The sequence below is a fragment of the Dipteris shenzhenensis genome, chromosome 12 (assembly GCF_047967505.1).
Source record: "Dipteris shenzhenensis isolate YYH24624 ecotype China chromosome 12, Dip_SZ_1.0, whole genome shotgun sequence".
NCBI lineage: Eukaryota > Viridiplantae > Streptophyta > Polypodiopsida > Gleicheniales > Dipteridaceae > Dipteris > Dipteris shenzhenensis.
This window is the reverse complement of record NC_141607.1, coordinates 27,413,349-27,435,486: the sequence shown is the minus strand read 5'-3', so window position 1 is coordinate 27,435,486 and position 22,138 is coordinate 27,413,349. Positions and strand designations below refer to the sequence as shown.

Sequence of the window (22,138 nt, the reverse complement as noted above, 5' to 3'; positions counted from 1 at the left end):
CCAGGGCTATATCCGCATGAGCAAGCTTGGTCAGTTCAAAATCAAGCTTCTCAGCATAGTCCTGAATCCGAAGTTCCAACTGGGTAACCCTTTGGTCCCATACTTCAGTTGAACTTCCATCTGCCATCCTAACGGTATACGCATAGTCAGATGGACTTGTTTTTAATTTCAGCCTTTTCACGAGCTTGGAGTTAATCACATTGTGAGTTGACGCCGAGTCAAACAACACAATGACATCATGACTGGCCACTTGCCCTTTCATTTTAATTGACTCCGTATCATTAAAGGCCGTATACCCCGTTGCTGCGGGCTTAGATAGGATGTTATCAGGTGCACTCGTCACTAACTTAGCAACAGATACACATAACAAACAAGGTACTAACCTCTGAGAAGGTCCCGCCAGTTGCATCTGCATGTGTTCCGCATTGGGACTCTCCTGCATTTCTACGTCACATTCAGATATTATCATATTAGCCGTGCGACGATCTTTATTCAGTGGACAATCCTTCCACTGATGTCGCTGAAGGCAGCCGAAGCACAATCCTTCTTTTCTAGCTTTCTCTTTTTGTTCAGGGGTCAACGAGGACTTTGACCAAGCCCGGGCTGCCATTGGAGTTATTTTCCTTTTCACCCCAACGGTGGTACTTGTCTTTACTGGTCCCTCAACCGGCTTCACCTGCTTGGTTTGGCCACTTGGCTGCGAGACACTTGTCTTTGAAACCCATTTCCTCGGAAATCCCCCTTTTTTCGGGTACTCATACTGAGTCCCTCCCTGCACAAATCCACCAGATCTGCCTCTGGCATCCTCATAGTTCAGGGCTACTGCTATAGATTCATCTAATATAGTCACATATTTAGCCCGAACTTCCATTTTGATTTTGTCGTTCAGTCCATAGATATAGTCTTTTAACTGAACCGACATAGGGAGAGGGTCTGTTATTTTCATGACACATTTCCTGAATTTGTCAGTGTACTCTGCCACTGACAAGCTCCTCTGACGAAGATTTCTATAAGCATCCCAAGCTCGGGACTCTTCATCAGGTGGAAGAAAGTGTTTCTTGAATTCCGCTTTAAACCCCTCCCAGGTGGTTGGAGCAACTTGATCCTTCTGTTGCTTTATCCACCATCTGTCTGCTGCCTCAATAAACAGGTGTGTGGCCTCGCGGATTTGCTTTAGATCGGATCTAATCTCACAAATGGCGAAGGCTTCTTCCCACTTGTGTAACCAAACCTCGATCACATCAGAGCTGCGCTCGGTCATCCGACCAGCGTACTTCTCCGGTCTATAATTAGCGATATTAGGCACTTTGACCCTTGCGCGCTCTAAGGAATGTATACTGGGCTCTGGCTCTACTGGAGCTTTGCCCTTATCAATCCTAGACGGTCTAGCCGACAAGGCTTGCACCATCTCCCGATCTCATTTTGACCAGCATTCACTTGAAGCTGCTGGTTCATAATCTGCTGTAAAGCATCCTCTAATATCGAAATCCTACCAATCAAAGTAGGTGCCGCCTGATGTGACATCTGTTGTGTAGACTGTACTCTAGACTCGCTAGGATTCACTCTTGAATTTTGCCCTTCAGCTTCCATTGGTTCACCGTGGAAGATGGGTTTTTTTTTTTTTTTTAATAATAAATTAAACCCAAATAACCAATATATATACACCCTTTACTTCTGTTCTGCTTTCCTGTTTTTTTTTTTTTTTCTTCTATAGTGCAGAAATCAGAGGACCATATGAGAACAAAAAAAAACTGCACGGAAAAAAAGGGCTCCCTGATCTTTGTTACGTCCTGCCTCAGCTCCACAAACTCAAATCTCCGCAGCCTGCGCTCTGATTGCAACTCCTTCGTATCAAGTCTGGAATTTGGACGGAACTGATCGGCGCTACGTGAGGCTACGCAAGATGATCATCAGGCTGACGGCAAAACGGAGACTCCTGCGACCAGCGACGAGCTCCATGAAGATCACGAGGCGTTTGCAGTTGACGAAAGCCGTGCCTTTTTCTGAGAACAGGTTCCGATTAAAGAAGGTCCCGCAACCCGTTATCCTACGCCTTCACCTATTTCATCGTAGATCACGCATGTCGCTCAATCACGTATCGCGTGCCTGCGCTCCTCTATCACGGCCAGTCACCTAACACCCCGCCATCTTCTACTAACCCGTGCGGGATGATCACCGAACAGCCACATCATCTGTTACGTGAAGGTCATGATCCCTCTGTTTGTGTCTCCGTTGGACGTCACGCACAGCAATCCGTCCCTGTTGTTCGTCGTTACAATCCACGTATCCCTCAATCTCTAACCTGGCTCTGATACCAAAATGTAAAAGACTTCATCTATCGTCGTCTTTTCTCTAAGGATAAATCTCTACTCGTCGTTAAAAATATCACGGGCGATGGCTTGCTATTGTTCCACCCAGCCTTTTCCCTTGGATAGTTCTTCGTCAAATCATACGTTATTCTTCATTAATACTTATCCATGAGACCCTCATTTCCCTAGATAGTTCTCCTTGCCAAATGTCAGCATTTTAGCCTCTCCACTTGGTGCACCTTTTTACCCCTCTCTTGGGGCACATTAAAACCCACTTGCCCCTTGGCATTATTGCATATTTAGGTGCACCTAGGCCTTAGCACTGAGAACTATCTAGTCAATGCCATTCCGCCCTCACCTAGGACCTTGGCAGTTACTTCTCTTGACCATTTCAATTACGCACATTAACTATTACAAAAGTTGGTCATCTAAGAGAAAATGCCCACCGATCTATCCGAGGTCATGCTATCTTGGCTAGAGCATAACAGCCAGGGAGACACTAAGACGGTGAATCATTATGCCAATAATTCCACTCAAGTGTTTATACAGTTGTAGTTGGAGGATAGTCAGAAGCTGAGTAAATTTCTCCATGGGCTGCGTACCGACATCCAGTGGTATGTCAGAAGTTTCAGGTCACAGGATTATGAGTGTGCATACGAGCTTGCTCAGAATTTTGAGCTCATGCACAAGGGTCGAGGATCCAAGCAGGTCGACAGTAGGAAGTCCTAGAATTCCACACCAGGTCATGGTGGGAATGGGCAGCAGAAGAAGAGCTGGATAGTGAAGGATAGCAATGGCTATGGAGGGTACTTGGATACGACGACACGAGCACTCTATGGCAAGGAGAACCGATGCTTCCATTGTCATGTGCCAGACCATAATAAGAAATATTGCCCGCATTACCAAAAGCTTGTAACAACAGGAGCTGCATCAAGTGGTTCAGCAACACCAGGCATTCTCAAACCACCGTCTCAAATCACCGTCCCAGGTAAGACTAGGTGTCACATACCACGCAGCCACATCTATGCATAGATATCATTGGGAAAACCTAGGTGTGGATGGGCTCCAAAACCATCTCTCTTGTTGCTTTTATCAATTATCATGCTTTACAAGCTCTTGGTAATCATGCATCTCGCCTGGAAACCCATCTGAGATTCGTAAGTGGCTGCTTTTGAGAGATTTAAATTTTATTGTGCTCTGCATCATGGACATCTACTTCTCAGATAAACAAATAGCATTGTGTAAATTCTTTTATGCATGTGCTGAGCTTGCTTAGCTGGCTGTGGCTGCACCATCTTCTTAAAGCATCCTCAGTCACCTTCTAGTGCAGCTCAATCTACTGTCCTACAATATCAAATTGACGAGAGAGAGAGAGAGAGAGAGAGAGAGAGAGAGAGAATGAACATGTGATTGTTCTTAATCATTTGTTGTTAATTAAAAATTTATCCTGCCTGAACCTCTCGACAGGAACCAGGAAGGGCAGAAGCAGACTTTGCTCGTCAAGGGTGTGCGACTATCCTAAGGAAGATGTTTTTGAACACAAGGACTGGTCTTTGGATTGCACCTCCTGATAAAGAAATTTCAGAAATCCTTGATGTCCCAGAAGATTTTCCTGCATGGATATCTGCAGAAGATATCCAGCACTATGCAGATCAGTTTGAAAAGATAGGATTTACTGGTGGTTTCAATTATTATCGGGTTATGGACTTGTAAGATTTCCATCTGAAATCAATTCTTGTTGATTGAAGTACAGCCTTTCAGGAGAAGTATGATATCAACTATCATTTAGTAAATGTATCAAGGGCAGATAATGTCGTCTATGATGTGATAACGATCACTGATATGTGTGGGCGGAAAGAAAGGAAGAGTCTCAAGTATTTCTTAAAAACCTAGGTACTTACATCTATGTCGCAGACTAATTCTACATAGACAAGCTGATATGGTAGATTGTATTCTTAGTGGAGAACTGCTCTGTGACCTAGGCCTATTCTGTAAAGATGGAATAACCGATCATGTTTGAAAAAGAGTTAGGCGTCGTCCAAAGGGAAACAAGTATACCATTCAGCACTGTTGTATTGATTATTCAGAGGAATCAGGATCAAACATATTCACGAAAGGAAAACAGGCTGAACTTGTGCATAAATTTGGTTTCTCAGTGAAGCTACCAAAGCTGGTGGAGTCAGTTGCATGCCTAGGTGAGCCAAGATTCTATTGACATTGAAGTAGTAAGCTAAAGGAGTCTCGTGGATGGGTACCTAGGGTCTGGATAAGGTTCCATAGGAGAAACACATTGTTCGTGTCAATTCAATTCTACACATGGATATCTAACGCTAGTCAAGAACTCAAAAAGGAAGACAGGTATCTACTGTATATGGGTAGAACTTGTCCCGTGAGTGTGTTTGTTGGACGGCAGGGCGTCAAGAGGGGGCAGGGGCGGTGCATGTGGGCATGTGGGTATGTGTGTTTTTCTTTTCCTAGAGTAAGATTGTGCTGTTTCTGCTGCTCGCAACAAGTTGCATGCAGTTGGGAAATGCCTGCTGTGAGAGCGAGAGCAAGAGAGAGAGGCTTATTCTACAACTTTATTGCAGGAACTGGGAGCTCATGGCACCTTGGACAGGAGCACAAGTGATTACTCCAACCCTATTCATAGCAGGAAGTAAAGATATTGTGTATGCCTTACCTGGAGCAAAGGACTATATACATTCTAAAATGAAAGCCGACATTCCTAAACTCCAAGGTGTAGTTGTGCTTGAGGATGCTCACCACTTCATGCATCAAGAGAATCCTGAAGCTGTTAATGCTCATATTCTTAGTTTTCTCAATGGATTTCCTAAGTGAGAAGAGATGAATTCAACTATGCTGGTCCTATTGGATGGCTTATGGGTAAGAGCTAATTTGCTTGTACTGCTTTGTACCAAGCAAGACAAAATGTTTGCTTGCTAAGCTATTTGGCCTGAGAGAACATCGTAACAAGAGTTAACTTTTTCCATTTCAAAGATGCTTATATCCCCTTAGGATAAGTAAAGATTGCAACTGTCAAAACATGGCTTGCAATGCAGTATTATCAACAAGAAAATGAAACCAATTTGAGGGGCGTATTTAAGATATTTGGATTAAAGTATTCATTTGTTATGAACATATCAATCTCTTTGACTTGTTTAACCCGTCCATTGATTCCCCAATCTTTGGATTACAAGAGAGATCTTACAAATGAGAGATGGTACAATAAGTTAACATGACCATTGGAAGGACAAGAAATTTTGGTTTATGTAGTTTAGAATTTGCATTTGGGCAAGGACAACACTTGTCACTTGACCAAAACCTAGCACCCCAAGATTAACACAATTAAGATTCTCCAAGAAGGCTCACCCTTCAAAGCATCAAAATATACCAAAATAAATTTACCCTTCTTTTGCACCACCTTTGAGACTTCATTAACCAAGTCGTTACGTTGAATGTCCCTTGTCTTAGAACCATCTACATCAACAACCACTTGTTCCACATTCTTATCCCCCCCGCCCCACACATACACACACACACTATCACATTAGAGCTTCAAGAACCACTTTGCCCTTCTGTAATGCCTCCTCAGCAACATTTAGTTCGAATCCTTATGTACCCTAATAGGACAGTTGCAAGTGAAATGACCCTTCTCTTTGCATATGAAATATGTATCTAGGGATGACACGAAGCGTATACCCTAAACCATTTGAAAGATTGGCATCAAGCTAATGTTCTTGGTTTAGTCACGGACCTCGGCTTCGCATAAGAATCCGGAGCTCATACCCACACGCTACACAAAAGCAAAAACAGGCAATTAGCCTTGGACATCCGATGTGCTCATAGCATCTAGTCAAAATGGTGAGCAGCTTAGTATATTGTCTTGGCTTTTGAAAAGAGAGTCACAGTCATCATCATCGAGCATAGCGTGCACAATCTGCTCTGCCACTTGATGTAGCAGCTATCTTGGACAGGTGCCAACAATGTTTAGACCAAGCGGCTAAAAAGTGTGGGTGTGTATGTGTCGGCTCTCAGTTCAAGTCTCACTCAGGATTCTATCTTAGTCACCTCATATGGGGGCGTTGTTTGTAGTTTCAATTTCAGTACGATGCAAACAAAAAAAGTAACTTGGGTAGGCTTTTGCGTAAATGAACCCCACTCGATTGAGATGATTTTTTATTGCTAGCTTTAGGGCTTCCATTCATGAGATGTGTAGCTTCAAGAAACCTTTTTTTTAACAAATTTGCGATGTTTCTTTGTATTCCACGAGCCTCCAAGACTTGAAGCGAAAAGCCTTGCACCCTCTTGATTGTGGATTGTAGCAGAGAGTCTTAAATATCTTGTAATTGTAGATTCTCTCATAGATGGCTAGATTGGATTTCTTTACAATCCTACAAACGATCCAATCAAAGGATTCCCGCCTCGACTTTCACTGGCTCATTATTAGTGACCGGTTTGGGAGTCTATTTCAAACTAGGTTGGGTAGGCCGCCTTTAGACTATAGTAGAAGACTAATTATGCCATTAAAAAAGGTACAACCTGAAAAAATAATAGACAATAACATCACCCAAAAAAAAAAGTTTATTGCTTTTTAAATGGCTTTTTGGGTCTCTTTTGAGTAGTACACTGTTGAGAGATGGCATTCATTCATTCATCCCTTGTTAGTCCTTCGCATTCATTCATTCATTGATCGCTACCTATATTTCATAGTCCTTAGCATTCATTCATTCATTCATTCCTTGCTTTCTATACTTATTTTTGTCATGGATCATATAATTAGTGACTTGAAATCACATGAATTGAGCATTGCAAGATGTACAACATTACATGGTAATGCGCATAAATCGATGGATGAACATCAACAGAGAGAAATGTGGCCCTTAAAGGCCATCCTTCTTAAGTTAAAAATCTTCACACAAGAAAAAAATAGAGTGTAAATAAAAGTCCTCCCAGGGAAGCTAATTCCCATGCATGCCAACAAATATTTAGATAAGATTGAAGCTGTGAAAGGGCCCAAGAAGCCACATGCCTCAAAAGATACACCACGTGCAAGGCATGATCCATATAGCATGAAATTGATGACAAATTGGATCCCATTAATCACAAAGAGAGCTTGTGAGGATGGGAGTCAATGGCAATTAGAACCTAGGCTAATGTCTGTGGGGGGCTCTATGAATGTGCACAATCATGAGTGCATGGAAGTTCAAGTATTAAAGGGGGAGAGGTAAATGGAACTTCACCTCTCAATGACATGCCAATAATATACAATGGTTTAATCCCACATAGAATTTGTTGGGACCTAATGTTGAAGTCATATAATGACATGAGGAAAGGATTGCCCCTTTTGGGGATGTGGCTTTTAGAAGTGGCTAGGTGATTGAGGGTTGGGGCACCCATAGTACACCTCTTGAATAATGCCACATGTCCAAATATCCTAAACTTGGGTATCATAGGGAACATAGGAGCTAGGTTCCTCTCTTGGGAGATGACGTTCATTTTTCTTCTACAAGAAGGCCAACAAGAAGAAGAGACCTCATTCCCACATGACCCCTTTAACATTTAATGAAATATTTTTAAAGCAAAAAAAAAAAAGAATGAGAAAAAATTAAGACATGAGACACAACATAGGGTCCATTAAGACCCGATCCTCCCTGCAAACATAAGAGTGGTGTTTTATTGCTGACTTGGTAATGTGCAAAGATTTGTGTCTTTTGGAAATCGAAGCCCAATAGTGGAAATCGAAGCCCAACAGATACATGTCAAATAAGGCTATGCTCACAAGAGCTCATAATTCATCCTTGGTTGTAACTTATATACTATTGTTACAAGGACTATAACCATATGAATTGTCATCCTTTCATCTTGCATCTAACTTGGCTATGTTTGTTGCTGATTTCAAATCTTCTCTCGCATCAAGTACATGCATCAAAAGAGAGGAATGTTGTAAGAATTTAGATTGAAGCAAGGATATCCAGAGTAAGGAAAATTTAAAAATATATCTATAATAATATATGATATAAGTATTATAACCACATAGAGTATGAGCGGGGAGGCGGTGTGCTTCCTTTCCCACATAATTATAATTCAGGGGAATTGGCCCTTCCTTGATTTGAGAGCATAGAGGATATTAGCATTGAGTAGCATCACAAATAAGTCTTGTGAATGCATAAGACATTGGCACATTCTCTAAATATCAATTGTTGTATTCATATTGCAAGTGGAGAAATCAATAGCTTGCACACTCTAGTCACGTAGATCTCTTTTAGACTCCGGAGATCAGCTTCAATAATCTTGAAACAATATGCAATTGCCTCGCAATGCTCACAACCCAATCGGCTGGTCTCCCAAGGATTTGGAAGTCACAGTGAAGCCATATTCAACACCTGCATCTGAAACCCTTTCATTGCATCTTCCACCTATGAGGAGATACATCAAGAATTGAAATTGTTGTCTTGCTTGAGCGGATCTTCAAAAAGGTATCTTGCATCATATACACTGATCCCTTCCTTTTCGACCTTCACGTTCCTACACCCTTAAATTTATTCTTTTCTCCTTGTCTTTGGAGCCCCAACTTTGCACGTACTGCAATGCATCTTCTAGATTTTGGGAAGCATTAGGGAAAATGAGAGCTCATTTCGAGCCCTGAGAGAAATTGCTATATTTCTCTTTTGTTTGGCTTCAAAAATAGACAATATAAGAAACCAACTAACAAAGTACGTGATCTAGGAAGACTTGCATTCAATGAGGATATACTTGAGCTACTTTTTTATATTTGACAGGGTACAAAATTTGGTGTTTTTGACCTCATTGGTGCGTAAACCCATGAAACGACTTCGAAAACGCTAAAAGCAGACAACCGGCGGTCTAAAAAAGGCCAAAAAGGCCTTTTTCTAGGCCTTTTTTGCACACTAAAAACAGACAATCGGCAGTGTGGAAAAGGCTTAAAGGCCTTTTTGGTCTTTTTCGAGCCTCCAATTGTCTGTTTTCAGCGTTTTTCGAAGCCGTTTAGGAGGCTTTGGCCCACTTCGAATGTGTCAATAAGGTCAAAAATACCAAATTTTGCACCCTGTCAGATATAATAAAGTAGCTTAGATATCCTCATTGAATGCAAACTCGGCGGTCTTTCTTTTTTTCTCCTTTTTAAAAAATTTCCCAACTTTACGTTGGCCCTTGTTTGATTGGCGGAGGGCTATTTTCCTTCTGGGCTAAAAGGCCCTAATGAGTTTTGTTTTTTCCTAATGAAGTAGTAGTGGCCTCCTCGTCGAAAAAAACGTAAGAATCTTCCTCAGACTTTGAGTCTTCATCAATTGAATTGGCCTCTGAAGAAGCCTCTCCTTCATCATAGGGATTTTCCCGTCCACCTCCTCCTCCACCACCTCTTGACCCCTCTTGTTAGATTTTCCTCTAGAGAAGCTTCAACTTCTTCATCCTTTTTCCCTGGACGTTTCAATTGTTGCTTATTGGTAGCTTCAATGTGCTTTTCCTTTCGAAGACAAGACTTCTTCCAATTCTCCCTTGTCAAGCTTCGAGTTTTTTGGCCTGCCATATATGGACGCCTAAGTGAAGCCGATGGGCATTTCAAAAGCTCATTTTTTTAAGGGATTCCAGCCGCGTAGAGCCACACCTCATTCTCTCTCTCTCTCTTCCTCCCTCTCTCATTGCTAATTTCTTCCCTTCAAATCCTCTCTCTCTCTCTCTCTCTCTCTCTCTCTCTACTCTCTGCTTCTCTCTCTCTCTCTCTCTCAACTTTCTGCCCCCTTTGCATGCTGCACATTCAATTCGTCTTCATTTTTTGTTTTCTATTCAGAGGTGCTTCGGGCGATTGTTTCTCCCCCTTTGTCTCCTTCTCTCTTCTTCTTTTCTTCTTCTTCTTCTTCTCTCTCTCAACTTCCAGGGCAGGCCTTCAACTTGTTATGTCCATTCCCTTGGTCTCCACAGGCTTAAAATACTTGTTGCTGCTGTGCCTAGTAGCCCTTGTATCTCTTGTTCTCTTGTCGAACCAAATTACCTCTCACTACAGCGAGATAATTGTAGACATATACGAGGCCAATGGAAGGAGGGAAGCTCCCACTGAATGTGGTAAAGAACGACTAAATGAAGGACGAAAGTGTTGTATTTCAATTTCTGCTGAACTGGTATGGGATCTGACGACGGTGTTGTCATTTTACTGAAGGTGTTGTAATTTTAATTTCCATCGAATTGGTATGGGACCTGTCGAAGACGTTGTGATCTTAGTTTCCGTCGAATTGGTGCAGGATCAACCGAAGACAAAGATTTCGAAGCAGACATTGAACTCCATTTGGCGTGAATGCTTCATGCTGGAGAACGATGAACTCGTATGTGATCTAGCCAAAAACTCCCCTTAATCAATAGATACGTTCCATGGTTTTTGACAAAACAGCAGGGTCGCAGATCTTCCTAAAATCATGAGGGTTGAAAGTTCCGTCGAAGGAGGTCTCGGAGCTGGGCAACTGATAATTATACTCTGAATTTCTATTGCGAAGCATCTGTTCTATATGTATGTTGCACATTGCGATCATTATCGTCAAGGCTCTTGCCATCCACAAACAGCTTGACTTTGCAAGGATGTTGTGAAAGCCATACATACATTGCAAAGGGGGTGATGAGCCACACCCTTACACTTACTACAGGAGGGACTATTGAAGTAGAAAATCATGAATTACACTTGCAACAAAAAGGATATGAAAAGATTGTGAACATCCCCGACTAGAGAAAGGTTGGCCACAAACGAAGGTTTAGGGCTACAATATACAGAAAGCAAATAGTTGGCCAAGCTCACAAATAATTGTTAAAGAAGAGAACGATCGAACTATAGGGTAAAGCGGCTAGTAAAAAGCTCCGATGAAAATATCAGCATCCCCATATGCTTAGGTGTTAAGCTCTGATGAAAAGTTAAGTTAGTCTACATGTGGCGTGATACTGGTCCACCAATGCCTTTAGTATTGGGTATTTTGGTTTCCACCAAGTTAAATGATTTTTCTCATTTTTTTGCGAAAAATTATATCCTCTCTCTATGGGCATTCATGCCATGGCCTTTTTGGGAAAGACAAATAATTCCAAAGGCGCACCCCTTACACTATGAAAAAGATAGGTTTACACAAGAGTGGCCCCTTTACCCTAGGGGAGGGAGCTTGAGGAAGTTGCCTCCTCTTTAGGCAGGCAGCATAGTGTGATCAATACAAAATTCAACAACTGGTCGAGCCACACATCACGTTATTCTGGTTGAGCCACGAGCCACGTGTCAAGCTATTTTGAGATTCTTCTCACCTACGCAATAGTTAAATCGAATGCCTATCTTGCTATGCAACAGGGTCCGCTGCCATACACCCATTATAGATGACTGCATGATCCGATGGCCTACATGCTACCACCTTGTGCACATTTTTTGCTTTGGGCTGTTTCTGCATGCAAGATTGCTATGTAGAGAATAACACTTATTTCATTAATTTTGGACTTGTCAATGTACAAATTCAATTTTATAGATACTTTTGGACTAGTTTATGGATAAAATTTAAGGAAAAACTAAGATAAAAACATAAAAACAAGCAATTTTTTAGAGTATCTTGAAGGAAATAAAATCAAAATTATAAAAACCTAACAAAAATAAGCTACACCAAAAGATAAGAAACAGTAGCAAATAAAACTAAAATTATGAAAATTAACGTAACTTCTAACATAGACTGGTGCGGGGTCTCGATTCATTTTTGTACTTAAATTTCTATTGAAAAAATCTACTTTATGAAAATATCCTTCCAAAACCAAAAGATAACACTACCCTTTTGAAATAAAGAGTTTATTTACTTACACTATCATTTTGTACTAATAATGCAAAAAGTAAGAAATATAATTCTTACATTACTCTATATTGCAAAAATCCTAGTATAAAATTTTATTTTTAAGAATCCTTATTTAAAAGTTTAACTTTTCCTTAACTTATTAATAACCTAAATTAAAAAAATTCATTTAAATCCATGGATAAACTATATGTGTGTGTGTACGTACGTAAGTATATATATATTATTATATATATATATATATAGTTAAGGTCCATGCATGAGATGAATTTACCATGAGAGTCCTCTAAAATCTCCAAGACTTAATAACAATGTTAATAAACACCTTTCTGAGTTTTGGGACTCTAAAATCTCCAAGAGTTAATAACGATGCCAATAAACACCTTTCATAGTTTGAAAAAGCAAAAATGGTATAATCTCAAAGAACTTTATAATGGTGCTAATAAACACCTTGCAATAGTTACAAAGGTTTTTTAAGCACACACGTTCAAATGACGTATCTTGATGTAGGGGGAAAGAGAGGGAAAGAAGTAAAAGGGAGAGAGAGAGAGAGAGAGAGGGGGGGGGGGGGCGCGATGGTAAGGAAGCTCTCGCACTGCCGCGGTTGCACAAAAAAAAAACAAAATAAATAAATTAAATATATATATATTTGCATAACCCCTTACATTGCCGTAGGGAGGAGAGAGAGAGAGAGAGAGAGAGAGAGAGAGAGAGAGAGAGAGAGAGGGGGGGGGGTGGAGGGGAGGGAAAGAGGAGAGGGAGAGGAGAGAGAAGGGACACACTATCGCGGCAATAAGAAATTAAAAAAAAGGAAGGGAGAGGGAGAGGGGGGGGGAGGGGAGGGAGAGAGAGAGAGAGAGAGAGAGAGAGGGAAAGAGGAAGAGAGAGACAGGAGGGGAGACGGAAGTAGAGGGGGGGGAGAGAGAGAGAGAGAGAGAGGGGGGGGGCGGGGGAGGGAAGGGAAAGAGAGGAGAGAGGAGAGAGGAGAGGGAAGGGAAAATGGGAGAGAAAAGGGGAAGAGAGAAGGGAGGAGAGGTCTCTTGCGCTGCCACGACAGTAAGAATTTTAAGACAAAAAAGGAGGAAGGGGGATGGGAGAGGGAAAGGGAGGGGAGAAAGGGAGAGGGAGAGGTAGGGAGAAATAAAATTTTAAAAATAAATTTAATTAGATAAGAGGGGACGACAGCGCAATCTCTTGGGCACACTATGCGATTGATTCACTTTGTAAGTTCAAGAAGACACTTGAAAGGGTGGGGAAGAAAGGGAGGGAGAGAGGAGAGGAGAAGGAGAAGAGAGAGAGAGAGATATGATATGATATGATTGTATTAATGTCCTCATGAGATCCTTCAGGATCTATGGGAGATTGATCACTATCAACACCAAGTAGTGATTGTTTACATCCATTGAAAGAAAATAGCATAAATGTATGTGCTAGACCAAGTACTTTGTTGCGATATTCTAAAATTTCTTTTATGTAGTTGCCTAGTTCTTTGGCTGGCCACTCCAATAGGGATTTCAGGTTGCTTCTATTGCCCCCATAACATTCTTTGATTTGCGCATATGCTCAACATGTTAGGAGTATATGCTACTCATTTTCTACTTCTCCTGTAGGGCAGATTTACATACTCTTTCCTCTCTTGGTACCCTGGGTCTTGCCCATCTTCCCCTCTCCACTTGGAGATCATGTGAGCTGGTTTAGATTTTACAGATTAAATGCCTTTTAAATATTGATGTCTTCCCCGAGGTATTTCTGCATTCCATTCATATGTGCATAGCACTAACCCAATAGAGTGCTATAAAGGAAAGGGTTAGATCCCCTAACCCTAACCCTAAATGGGTTTGTATATATTCTACATTTTCAATTAAATCTAGTGTACAGTTAGTCATTTGTGGTGTGCACTCTAGCTGTGCCCTCTCTCCTCATCTCCACTCTTCTCCTCTCCCCTCTTCATATTTTGTAATGGTATCAGAGCTTGGTTCTGCCTTCCGCTGAGGTGCCATCCTCCTTGTGAGAGTGAGATAGTGATTAAGAGATTGAGATCGAGTTTTCTCTTCCGTGAGAGAAATTTTCGTTCATGTGAGAATTCTGTCCATGAGAGATTGAGAGAGATCGAGAGATTGTGAGCTTGATTGTTCTCTTCTGTTGAGAGAACTTCATTCATTTCATGTGCGAGAGATTTCCATTGAGAGAGAGTCCAAGACCTTGTTCCGTCAAAAGCCCTTTGTTTGTGAGAGTGATTGAGAGATTTCCATTGAGAGAGAGTCCAAGACCTTGTTTCGTCAAAAGCCCTCCGTTTGAGGCATCTTCATTCCATCATCAGCTCTCATGGTAGAGCTCTTCTCCACCTTCATTTTGCTTTAAAAAGCTTCCAAATCTAATATCTGGAGCTCAAGTTAAGGTGTTGAGAAGACTAATGGGTTTCTTGTGTTATCTTGGAGGGATTGAGAGAATTCTCTTCTTCTGAGAGATATTCTGAGTTCAGAAACGCTACTCATCCATTGGCGACTGTCTCTACAACATCGACCTCATCAACAACCAACACTTCTGCCTAGTAGATTTGCAACAAAGATAGCCGTTGCAAGACGTGCGGCCCGGCTCTCTTCTTCAAGGCCAACGCTTCCATCTCTCCATCGACACGCCTTGGAAATCCAAGCGGCCAGCTCTAAATTAGGCCCGGTTTATTCAGCTGAGCCTGACTGCCTCTCCAGCGCACCAGCTCACAGCTGGTAGAGGTTCCATAGAGGTTTCTACCAACAACCACCTACACGAAACTCCCGATGGCCCTCTGCGTCAATGCCTCCAACCTCCACCGACAACGAGCCCCTATAACGAGTTGATCGCCCAAGCCTCACGGGCTCCTCCACAAGTCGTCTCCAACGCCCGCGACCTGCAGCAAAGCCTCCATACGCAACGCCTCTCATAGCCTCACCACCCAAAGCAATCCTACGGGCTTCAATGGACTCCTGCACAACGCTGACGAACTCCCGTTGCGCCAACCGCAGCTCCAAACCAACGGCTCCTCCGACAGCCTCGTCCTTCCAGTTGGACCTTCAACAAAAAGCTGCCGTCTACCAATCCTTAGCCGTCTGCTTCTCCAACATCGAGCCTCGGCCATGCAAAAGGCTCCAACGAAGCCTACAAAACGACGCTCCAGTCGGCTCTAGCGCCCATGCCAACAGCCCACAATGCTATCACCAAACGACCAGCCAAGGCAGCGAAGAATAGCCAGCGAAGAATAGCCAGCGCTCAGCTCCAAGGCTCTAAGCCCCAACGTCTACGCGGACGAGCTGCTCCAACTCCTCAACGAAGCCACAGGCCTCCAACGCTCATGGACTCCAAACGACGAACCCCGACGGAATCACGGACGGAATCGGCATCTTCGGCCGAATCTTTAAAGATTTCAATATAGCATTAGCCGACACGTGGCCTTATCTCAATCTACCTTACCCTCACTGTCACTATCTGCCACGTCACCGAAGGTGACACATCAACAGCCCTGTGAGGCTACCACATCATCATAGAATCTTATCTGCCACTTCATCCTACCACATCATCTAGCCACGTCATTAGCCATGTCAACAGGTTACGTTGGCTGCCACATCATCTGGCCACGTCGTCCATCAATCACATCAGTAGTGACACGTCAATTGCCACATCACTTGTGCCACATCATCATTTTGCCATGTGGTAGTCTGATCCCTTGTTGACATCATCAGACCATGGTTAGGTCAATCTGACCTTAGGTTAGGTCAACCAGCGTCACATCAATAGCATAGTCATGTGCACACAGATGCCACCTCATCACTACTTCACAAGCACACCTCTTGCTAGGCCTAGGCAAAGTGCCACATCATCACTGCATGTGACCCACAGTGACACATCATCATTGTGCACCATTTGCACTCCTTTTGCCCCTCCACCTAGATCAAGTCGTATCTCTTGATCCACGAAGAATTTGAGGGTGCTCTGAAAAGAAAAGTTGCTCGATTTCTTGTGCTTTAAGAGCTCGTCACATCACGCACACATTTCATAGGAAGTTACACTCACTTTTGAGCCTTGCCGACAAATCCACGTCCTACATGCACATCTGCCTCTTCATCGACGCATCTAACCTAGCACTTAAAAAGAACAAAAGAAAAGGAATTATTTGCTGTTCTTTTATCGATCGATGGTTGGTATAGATCTAGATCAGACTAGACTAGATCGCCATAGAGGGGACGCTTTGAATTTCCCTAAGTTGCCAATCTAAGCCATGCTCGAAATTCCCGACTAGTACCTACTCGGAGTTAGTCAATGTGCTCACATACGGTTTCACACCATTACATTACCTGAAACCTTACATTCATCAGTTTAGTGAGCAGACTTTAGAGAGTTCAGAGGCATTGCAGATTGTTTCAGTTGGGTAGATAGCACCAGATTTGATTTCACACACACATGCCACCATTGTAAAGCCTACACGGCTATTTCACGGCATTGTGCACATCATTTTAGCCTTGTAAAGCCTCTTGGCTATTCCCAACATCATTTGCCACAAGCCTTGTAACTGATCAGATTTTATATATTGCAATTCTTCACCGATAGTTCAAAGATTTCACTTGGCAGAGTCAATGTTTTGCAGTTGACTTATACAGAAATTTTCACGCACTTTGAGTACATTTTTTGCACCATGTCTACGATTAGCAACCTCAATCTAGAGGCATCTGCTAAGCGAGGGAATTTCCGCGACAGACGAAATCATCGTGGTGGACGTTCTAGTCATAATCATTTTGCAAATGAACATGGGAAGATGTTTCTTGCAAGCGAGGAAATGCATCAGATTGTTACACTACTGTACCCAGACATTGATTACAATTCCAAAGAGGATTTCAGCTCTATCAAGTTGACCAAGCGGAACAGGATCCTTGGTACATCAACAACGATGCATCATCTCACATGACAATTCATCAAGAATGATTCATAGAAATGAAACCATTAGAAGGTTTGAATAACACACCTCAGAGCATGTTTTTTTGCGGTTGTGCATAACACTTGGTGAAAAATGGGGTTTGTGGCAAGTTTAACCATAGAAAGCATATACAATGGGCAGAATACTTTGTACAACCCTCAAAAGAGGTTGGGTTGACATAAGTGAAGATTATTGTGCCATCAGGTATGTGCGCGTATGAATAACACACCTCAAATACTATTTTTTGACGGTTGTGCATAACACTTAATGAAAAATGGTGACTTTGACCATCCAAAGCATATACGATGGGTACAATAATTTTTACGTGCATTAACATAGGTTGGATTCACATGTGTAGAGAGTATCATGCCTGTCGGTTATGTGCACGTTCGAATGACACACCTCAAATACTATTTTTTGATGGTTGTGCATAACACTTGGTGAAAAAGTGGGGACTTTGACCATCGAAAGCATATCCGATGGACATGATACTTTGCATGCGCTTTAACATAGATTTTATTGATGCATGTGCAAAGGATCATGCCCATCGGTTATGTGCACAGTTGAATAACACATCTCAAATACTATTTTTTGGCTTAAGGGTTTAGGATATAGGGTATAGGGTATAGGGTTTAGGGTTTAGGATTTAGGGTATATGATTCTGGGTATAGATTTTAGGGTTTAAGTTATAGGAAATACTGTTTACGGTAGAGGAATTTGGGTTTAGGCTACAAGGATTAGGGTTTAGGATTTACAGTATGGGGTAGAGTTACAAATATTAGCCATGCTACTGTTTTTAAGGCTTTAATTGGTTTAAGTATAATTAAACTTCATTCACATGTTTTTAATAAGTTGGAATTTGAAAATTATAATCCTAAAGATGACTTTAGATGGCTTATGCCAATCGATTTGAGTACTTGGAGGGCTAAATTTGGAACCTCATATGAGAAAGTTATGTTAACTTTTGGGCGAAGTTATCAAATTTCAATATTAGCCACACTAGTTTGGAGAAGCTTCTAAATTTGTCTTTGGGAAAATATTTGCCCTTAAATATTTATCTTGGGGAGGGTGAGGTAAAAAGGGAAATAATGGAATGGAGGAGAGGAAAGCGGGGGGGAAAGGGGGGGGAGGGGGGGGAAAGGGGGAGGAGGGGAAAAGGGGGGAGAGGGGGGCAGGAAGGGGGGAAAGGGGGGAAGGGGGGGGAGAGGGGGGGAAAGGGGAGGGAGAGGGGAAAAGGGGGGATAGGGGAAAAGGGGGAAGAGGGGAAAAGGGGGGGGGGGGGGAGGGCGGGAAAGGGAGGTTGGGGGGGGGGGCGAGGTGGGGTGGGTGGGGGGGGGGAGGGGAGGGAGAGAGTGGGAGGTGGGGGGAAGGGAAAAATGAGAGAGAGAGAGAGAGAGAGAGAGAGAGAGAGAGAGAGAGAGAGGTGGGGGGTGGGAGAGAGCGGGAGGTGGGGGGAAGGGAAAAAATGAGAGAGAGAGAGAGAGAGAGAGAGAGAGACAGAGAGAGAGAGTGAGAGAGAGAGAGAGGTGGGGGGAGGGAGAGAAGAAGGAGCGAAAAGTTTGAATTCCTTGAGGGCATTATATTAACTCTCACCTCTCCTGTAACTCATTTTCAATCACATCTTTCCTCTACTCTTAGCCCCATCGTGGTCCCCTCCCTTCCTCTCTCCCTCTCCCTCTCCCTCTCCCTCTCCCTCTCCCTCTCCCCTCTCCCTCACGTTGCCCTCCCTCACGTTGCTCTCCCTATCCCTCTCCCTCTCCCTCGCACTGTGCTCCATTCCCCATCTCCCTCTCCCTCTCCTTTCTCCTCCCTTCTCTCCCTCTCTCTTCTCATTCTCCTCCCTTCTCTCCCTCTCTCTTTTCCTTCTCCTCGCCTCCCTCCTTCCCTTGCTTCCCACCCTTTTCTATGCTTCTCCCATGCCTCCCCACCCTCATTTCGCTACTACGGTTGCGCAAGGGGCCACGACGACCAAAGAAAAAATTAAAAATAAATAAATAAATAAATAAATTGCTACCAAGATAGCGCAACTCCCCTCTCCTCTTATCTAATTAAATTTGTTAAAAATAAATAAATTCTCCTCTCTCCTTTCCTCTTGCCGCGCTGTTGCAGCAGTGCAAGAGACCTCTCCTCCCCTTTCCTCTCCCCCTTTCCCTTTCCTCTCCTCTCTCCTCTCTCTTCCCCTTCCCCTCCCCCTCCCCCCCCCCTCTCTCTCTCTCTCTCTCTCTCTCTCTCTCTCTCTCTCTCACTCACTATCCTACCGTCCCTTCCCTCTCCTCTCCCTCTCCCCTTCCCCTCCCCTTCTGCCCCCCCCCCCTCTCTCTCTCTTTCTCTCTCTCTCTCTCTCTCTCTCTCTCTCTCTCTCTCTCTCTCCCCCCCCTCCCCTCGCTCTTCCCCTTTTGTTCTTTCCTTCCCCATGGCAGTTCAAGAGGTTGTGTAAAAAAATTTAAAAAAATTAAAATATTTTTTATTTTTTATTTTTTATTACTGCTACGGCAGCAATAGAGCTACCCTACCCTCCCGTCCCTCTCCCTCTCTCATCCCCTCCCCTTCCCTCTCCTCCTCTCTCTCTCTCTCAGGGTTGGGCCCCTGAAAGAAGGAACCAGCCCCCTTCTGGAAAGGGGCAAGGAGGGCTAAGCCCGCGATCATGGAGCTCAAAAAGGTGACTTGATCAAAGCAATGTGGAACTAGCCCCGTGTAGGAAAGGAGTCTTTGAGATGTAATCTATGTAATTTGTGTGTAATCTATTGAATTATTAATCTTCTCCAGATTTTACTTGGGCAATGTTTTCTTAGCTATGTGACTAGATAGTGTCCTTTGACATGCAAGGACCATAATGTGAGACGAAAGATCTCAATTAGACAAGTAATGTGAGACGAAAGATTTTGATTAGACAACTAATGTGAGATGAAAGATTTCAATTAGACAACTACTGTGAGACTGAAGAATGAGAAGGTCGGGCTCAATGAACTCTCTCCCTATTTAAGTGCAGTGTAGACACAACTAAGAGACCATTATGAATCTAGCTCCAAAACTCTATACATCGATCCACCTCTACTGCGAATCTATGGCATACCCAAAAGCCTTTGAAATGCTTTTGTTCTATCTAAGAACGATGTTGGATGACCTCCTCACAGAAACAGACCCAGAGAAGGAGGAAAATAGCTAGAAGGAGGACATGCTTTGGTGATGGGTGTATTACTTGGAGTCGGCAAAGACAGTGAATATTAATTTCCATGGCTATTTTGTTTCCTGCTCCTTTAAGGTACTTGTCAAGCTCATGATGTAGGTTTCTTTTGGAAGGCTATGATGGAGGCACAAAGTTGTATGGAGCACAAATACCAGGATGAAGAGGACCCAAAGTGAAAGGAGAAGTTACTATAGGCGTACATGTCGACATAGGCAAGCAAGCAGTTGGTGATCCGAGTGTGTAAAGAGGTCTACTATAGTTCATTAGACTAGCATTAGAAAAAAACGGAGCTCATTATGGGGCCTTTTAGGTTAGATAAAAAATAGAGATCCTCTAATGAGAGAGAGGCCAATGTTATATTGGAAATACTTTTCTTTATTAAAAAACATAGACATTATCTCTCTAGAGATGCTCGACACATTGACATTTTGAAGTTCCCGCAGTTGTGTTCTAGTGTGTCACAAATGCTACACTAAATCCCAAAACAGATAAACTGACATTTTGAAGTTCTGGCTCGAGCATTTTTTAGTTTGTCATAAATGTCTTCCCGAAGAGGTCAAAATGACCAAAACAGGTGCCTGACAAGAAGGTGCTTAAGAAAGCGATTTGGGCACTTGGCCTAGAGTCAAGTGCCCAAATCGCTTTCTTAAGCACACTCCTATCAGAGGCACTTGTTTTGGTCATTCTAACCCCTCTCCGAGGCCAAATTTAGTGATTTGAAAGTTGTTTTGAGGATTTTTGCGTGCTCCAGACACAATGGTGATGCCAAAACGAGCCAATTCTACATCAAAATAGTAGAAAACCATTTGGGTCCTTCGACATAGCATTTATGACACTAAAAATTACTTGAGCGAGAAGTTCAAAATGTCAGTTTATCTCCTTCATGATTTATATCTCCAATTGAGTGCTCTTTTAAAGAGCTGGGAGATGCTTGCTATAGAGAGGTTGATAAGATAGTTGGGAGTTTGGAATTTCCTTGAGCTGCAAAATGTCATCGTATTTTTGAAAAAGTAAAAATCTTGTAGGCATTTCTTGGACTTGTGGACTTTCTCAACTTGCCATCATCCATGATCTATGGTGCTAGTAATACTTGATTTTATGTCGACCTACTTCCATGTTAGTACTTAAATATTTTAAGTAGCCCGGTGGTTGAAATATGACTGTTAAACATAACCAGTCTAAAGGGGATTGTTTTAGTATAGCACTGTGCAACAAAATTTTAGGATAGCAGGCCCTGGGGAACCAACTCCCTTTAGTAAGAAAACCTATCAAAATCTTGAGTATGAGATGAATTTAACAATATGCCATGAGGAAAAATTAGTCTAATTATCATGGTTGTGTTCTGCACTAAAAGAGCTTCAAATATGTGTTACCTTGAAATTTGGCAACACATGAAAATGTTACATTAATTTGAAAGGAGATGGGTTTTCAAATTTTAGTGTATTTTTTATTTTACCCCCCTCATCTAAAGACCACCCTATTGGGCCTCACGTATTATGAAAAATATGTACAAGTCTTAAAACACCATATTAGAGAATTTGGGAAAATCCTGATAATTTGGGAACTTTTGAGGGGTTGTAATTATGTAACATTCAATATTTTTCATTGATTTTTCCCATAGATTTGTAGTCCATCCAAATCTCGCAAATGTGCATGGTTTGCATCAACATAAATAAAATGTCAAATGTTGAGGTTTCGACCAATGCATGGTATTTTTTGAGGGGTTACAATTACAATGCATTGAGTGCACTCCATTGACTTTCTCCCTGGATTTTGCCGTGTATATGAAACTCACAATTTGGAGTGTGTTTGTTTTGCATTAGCTGAGAAAAAAACATCATATGTTTGAGTTAAATGAAGCATTTTTTGCCTCTTCTCGAAA

General features: G+C 42.4%; 1 protein-coding gene across 1 annotated transcript in view; it reads left to right on the top strand.

Moving 5' to 3' along the window:
- Positions 1-5,396, top strand: part of LOC147896053 (epoxide hydrolase 1-like) — a 54,369-nt gene extending 48,973 nt beyond the window's left edge. The window contains exons 4-5 of the mRNA XM_087382601.1: positions 3,777-4,018; positions 4,898-5,396. Of these exons, the coding sequence (XP_087238727.1) occupies positions 3,777-4,018; positions 4,898-5,147 (492 nt within the window). The 3' untranslated portion in view covers positions 5,148-5,396. The remainder of the gene's footprint in view (positions 1-3,776; positions 4,019-4,897) is intronic.
- Positions 5,397-22,138: the final 16,742 nt, after the last annotated feature.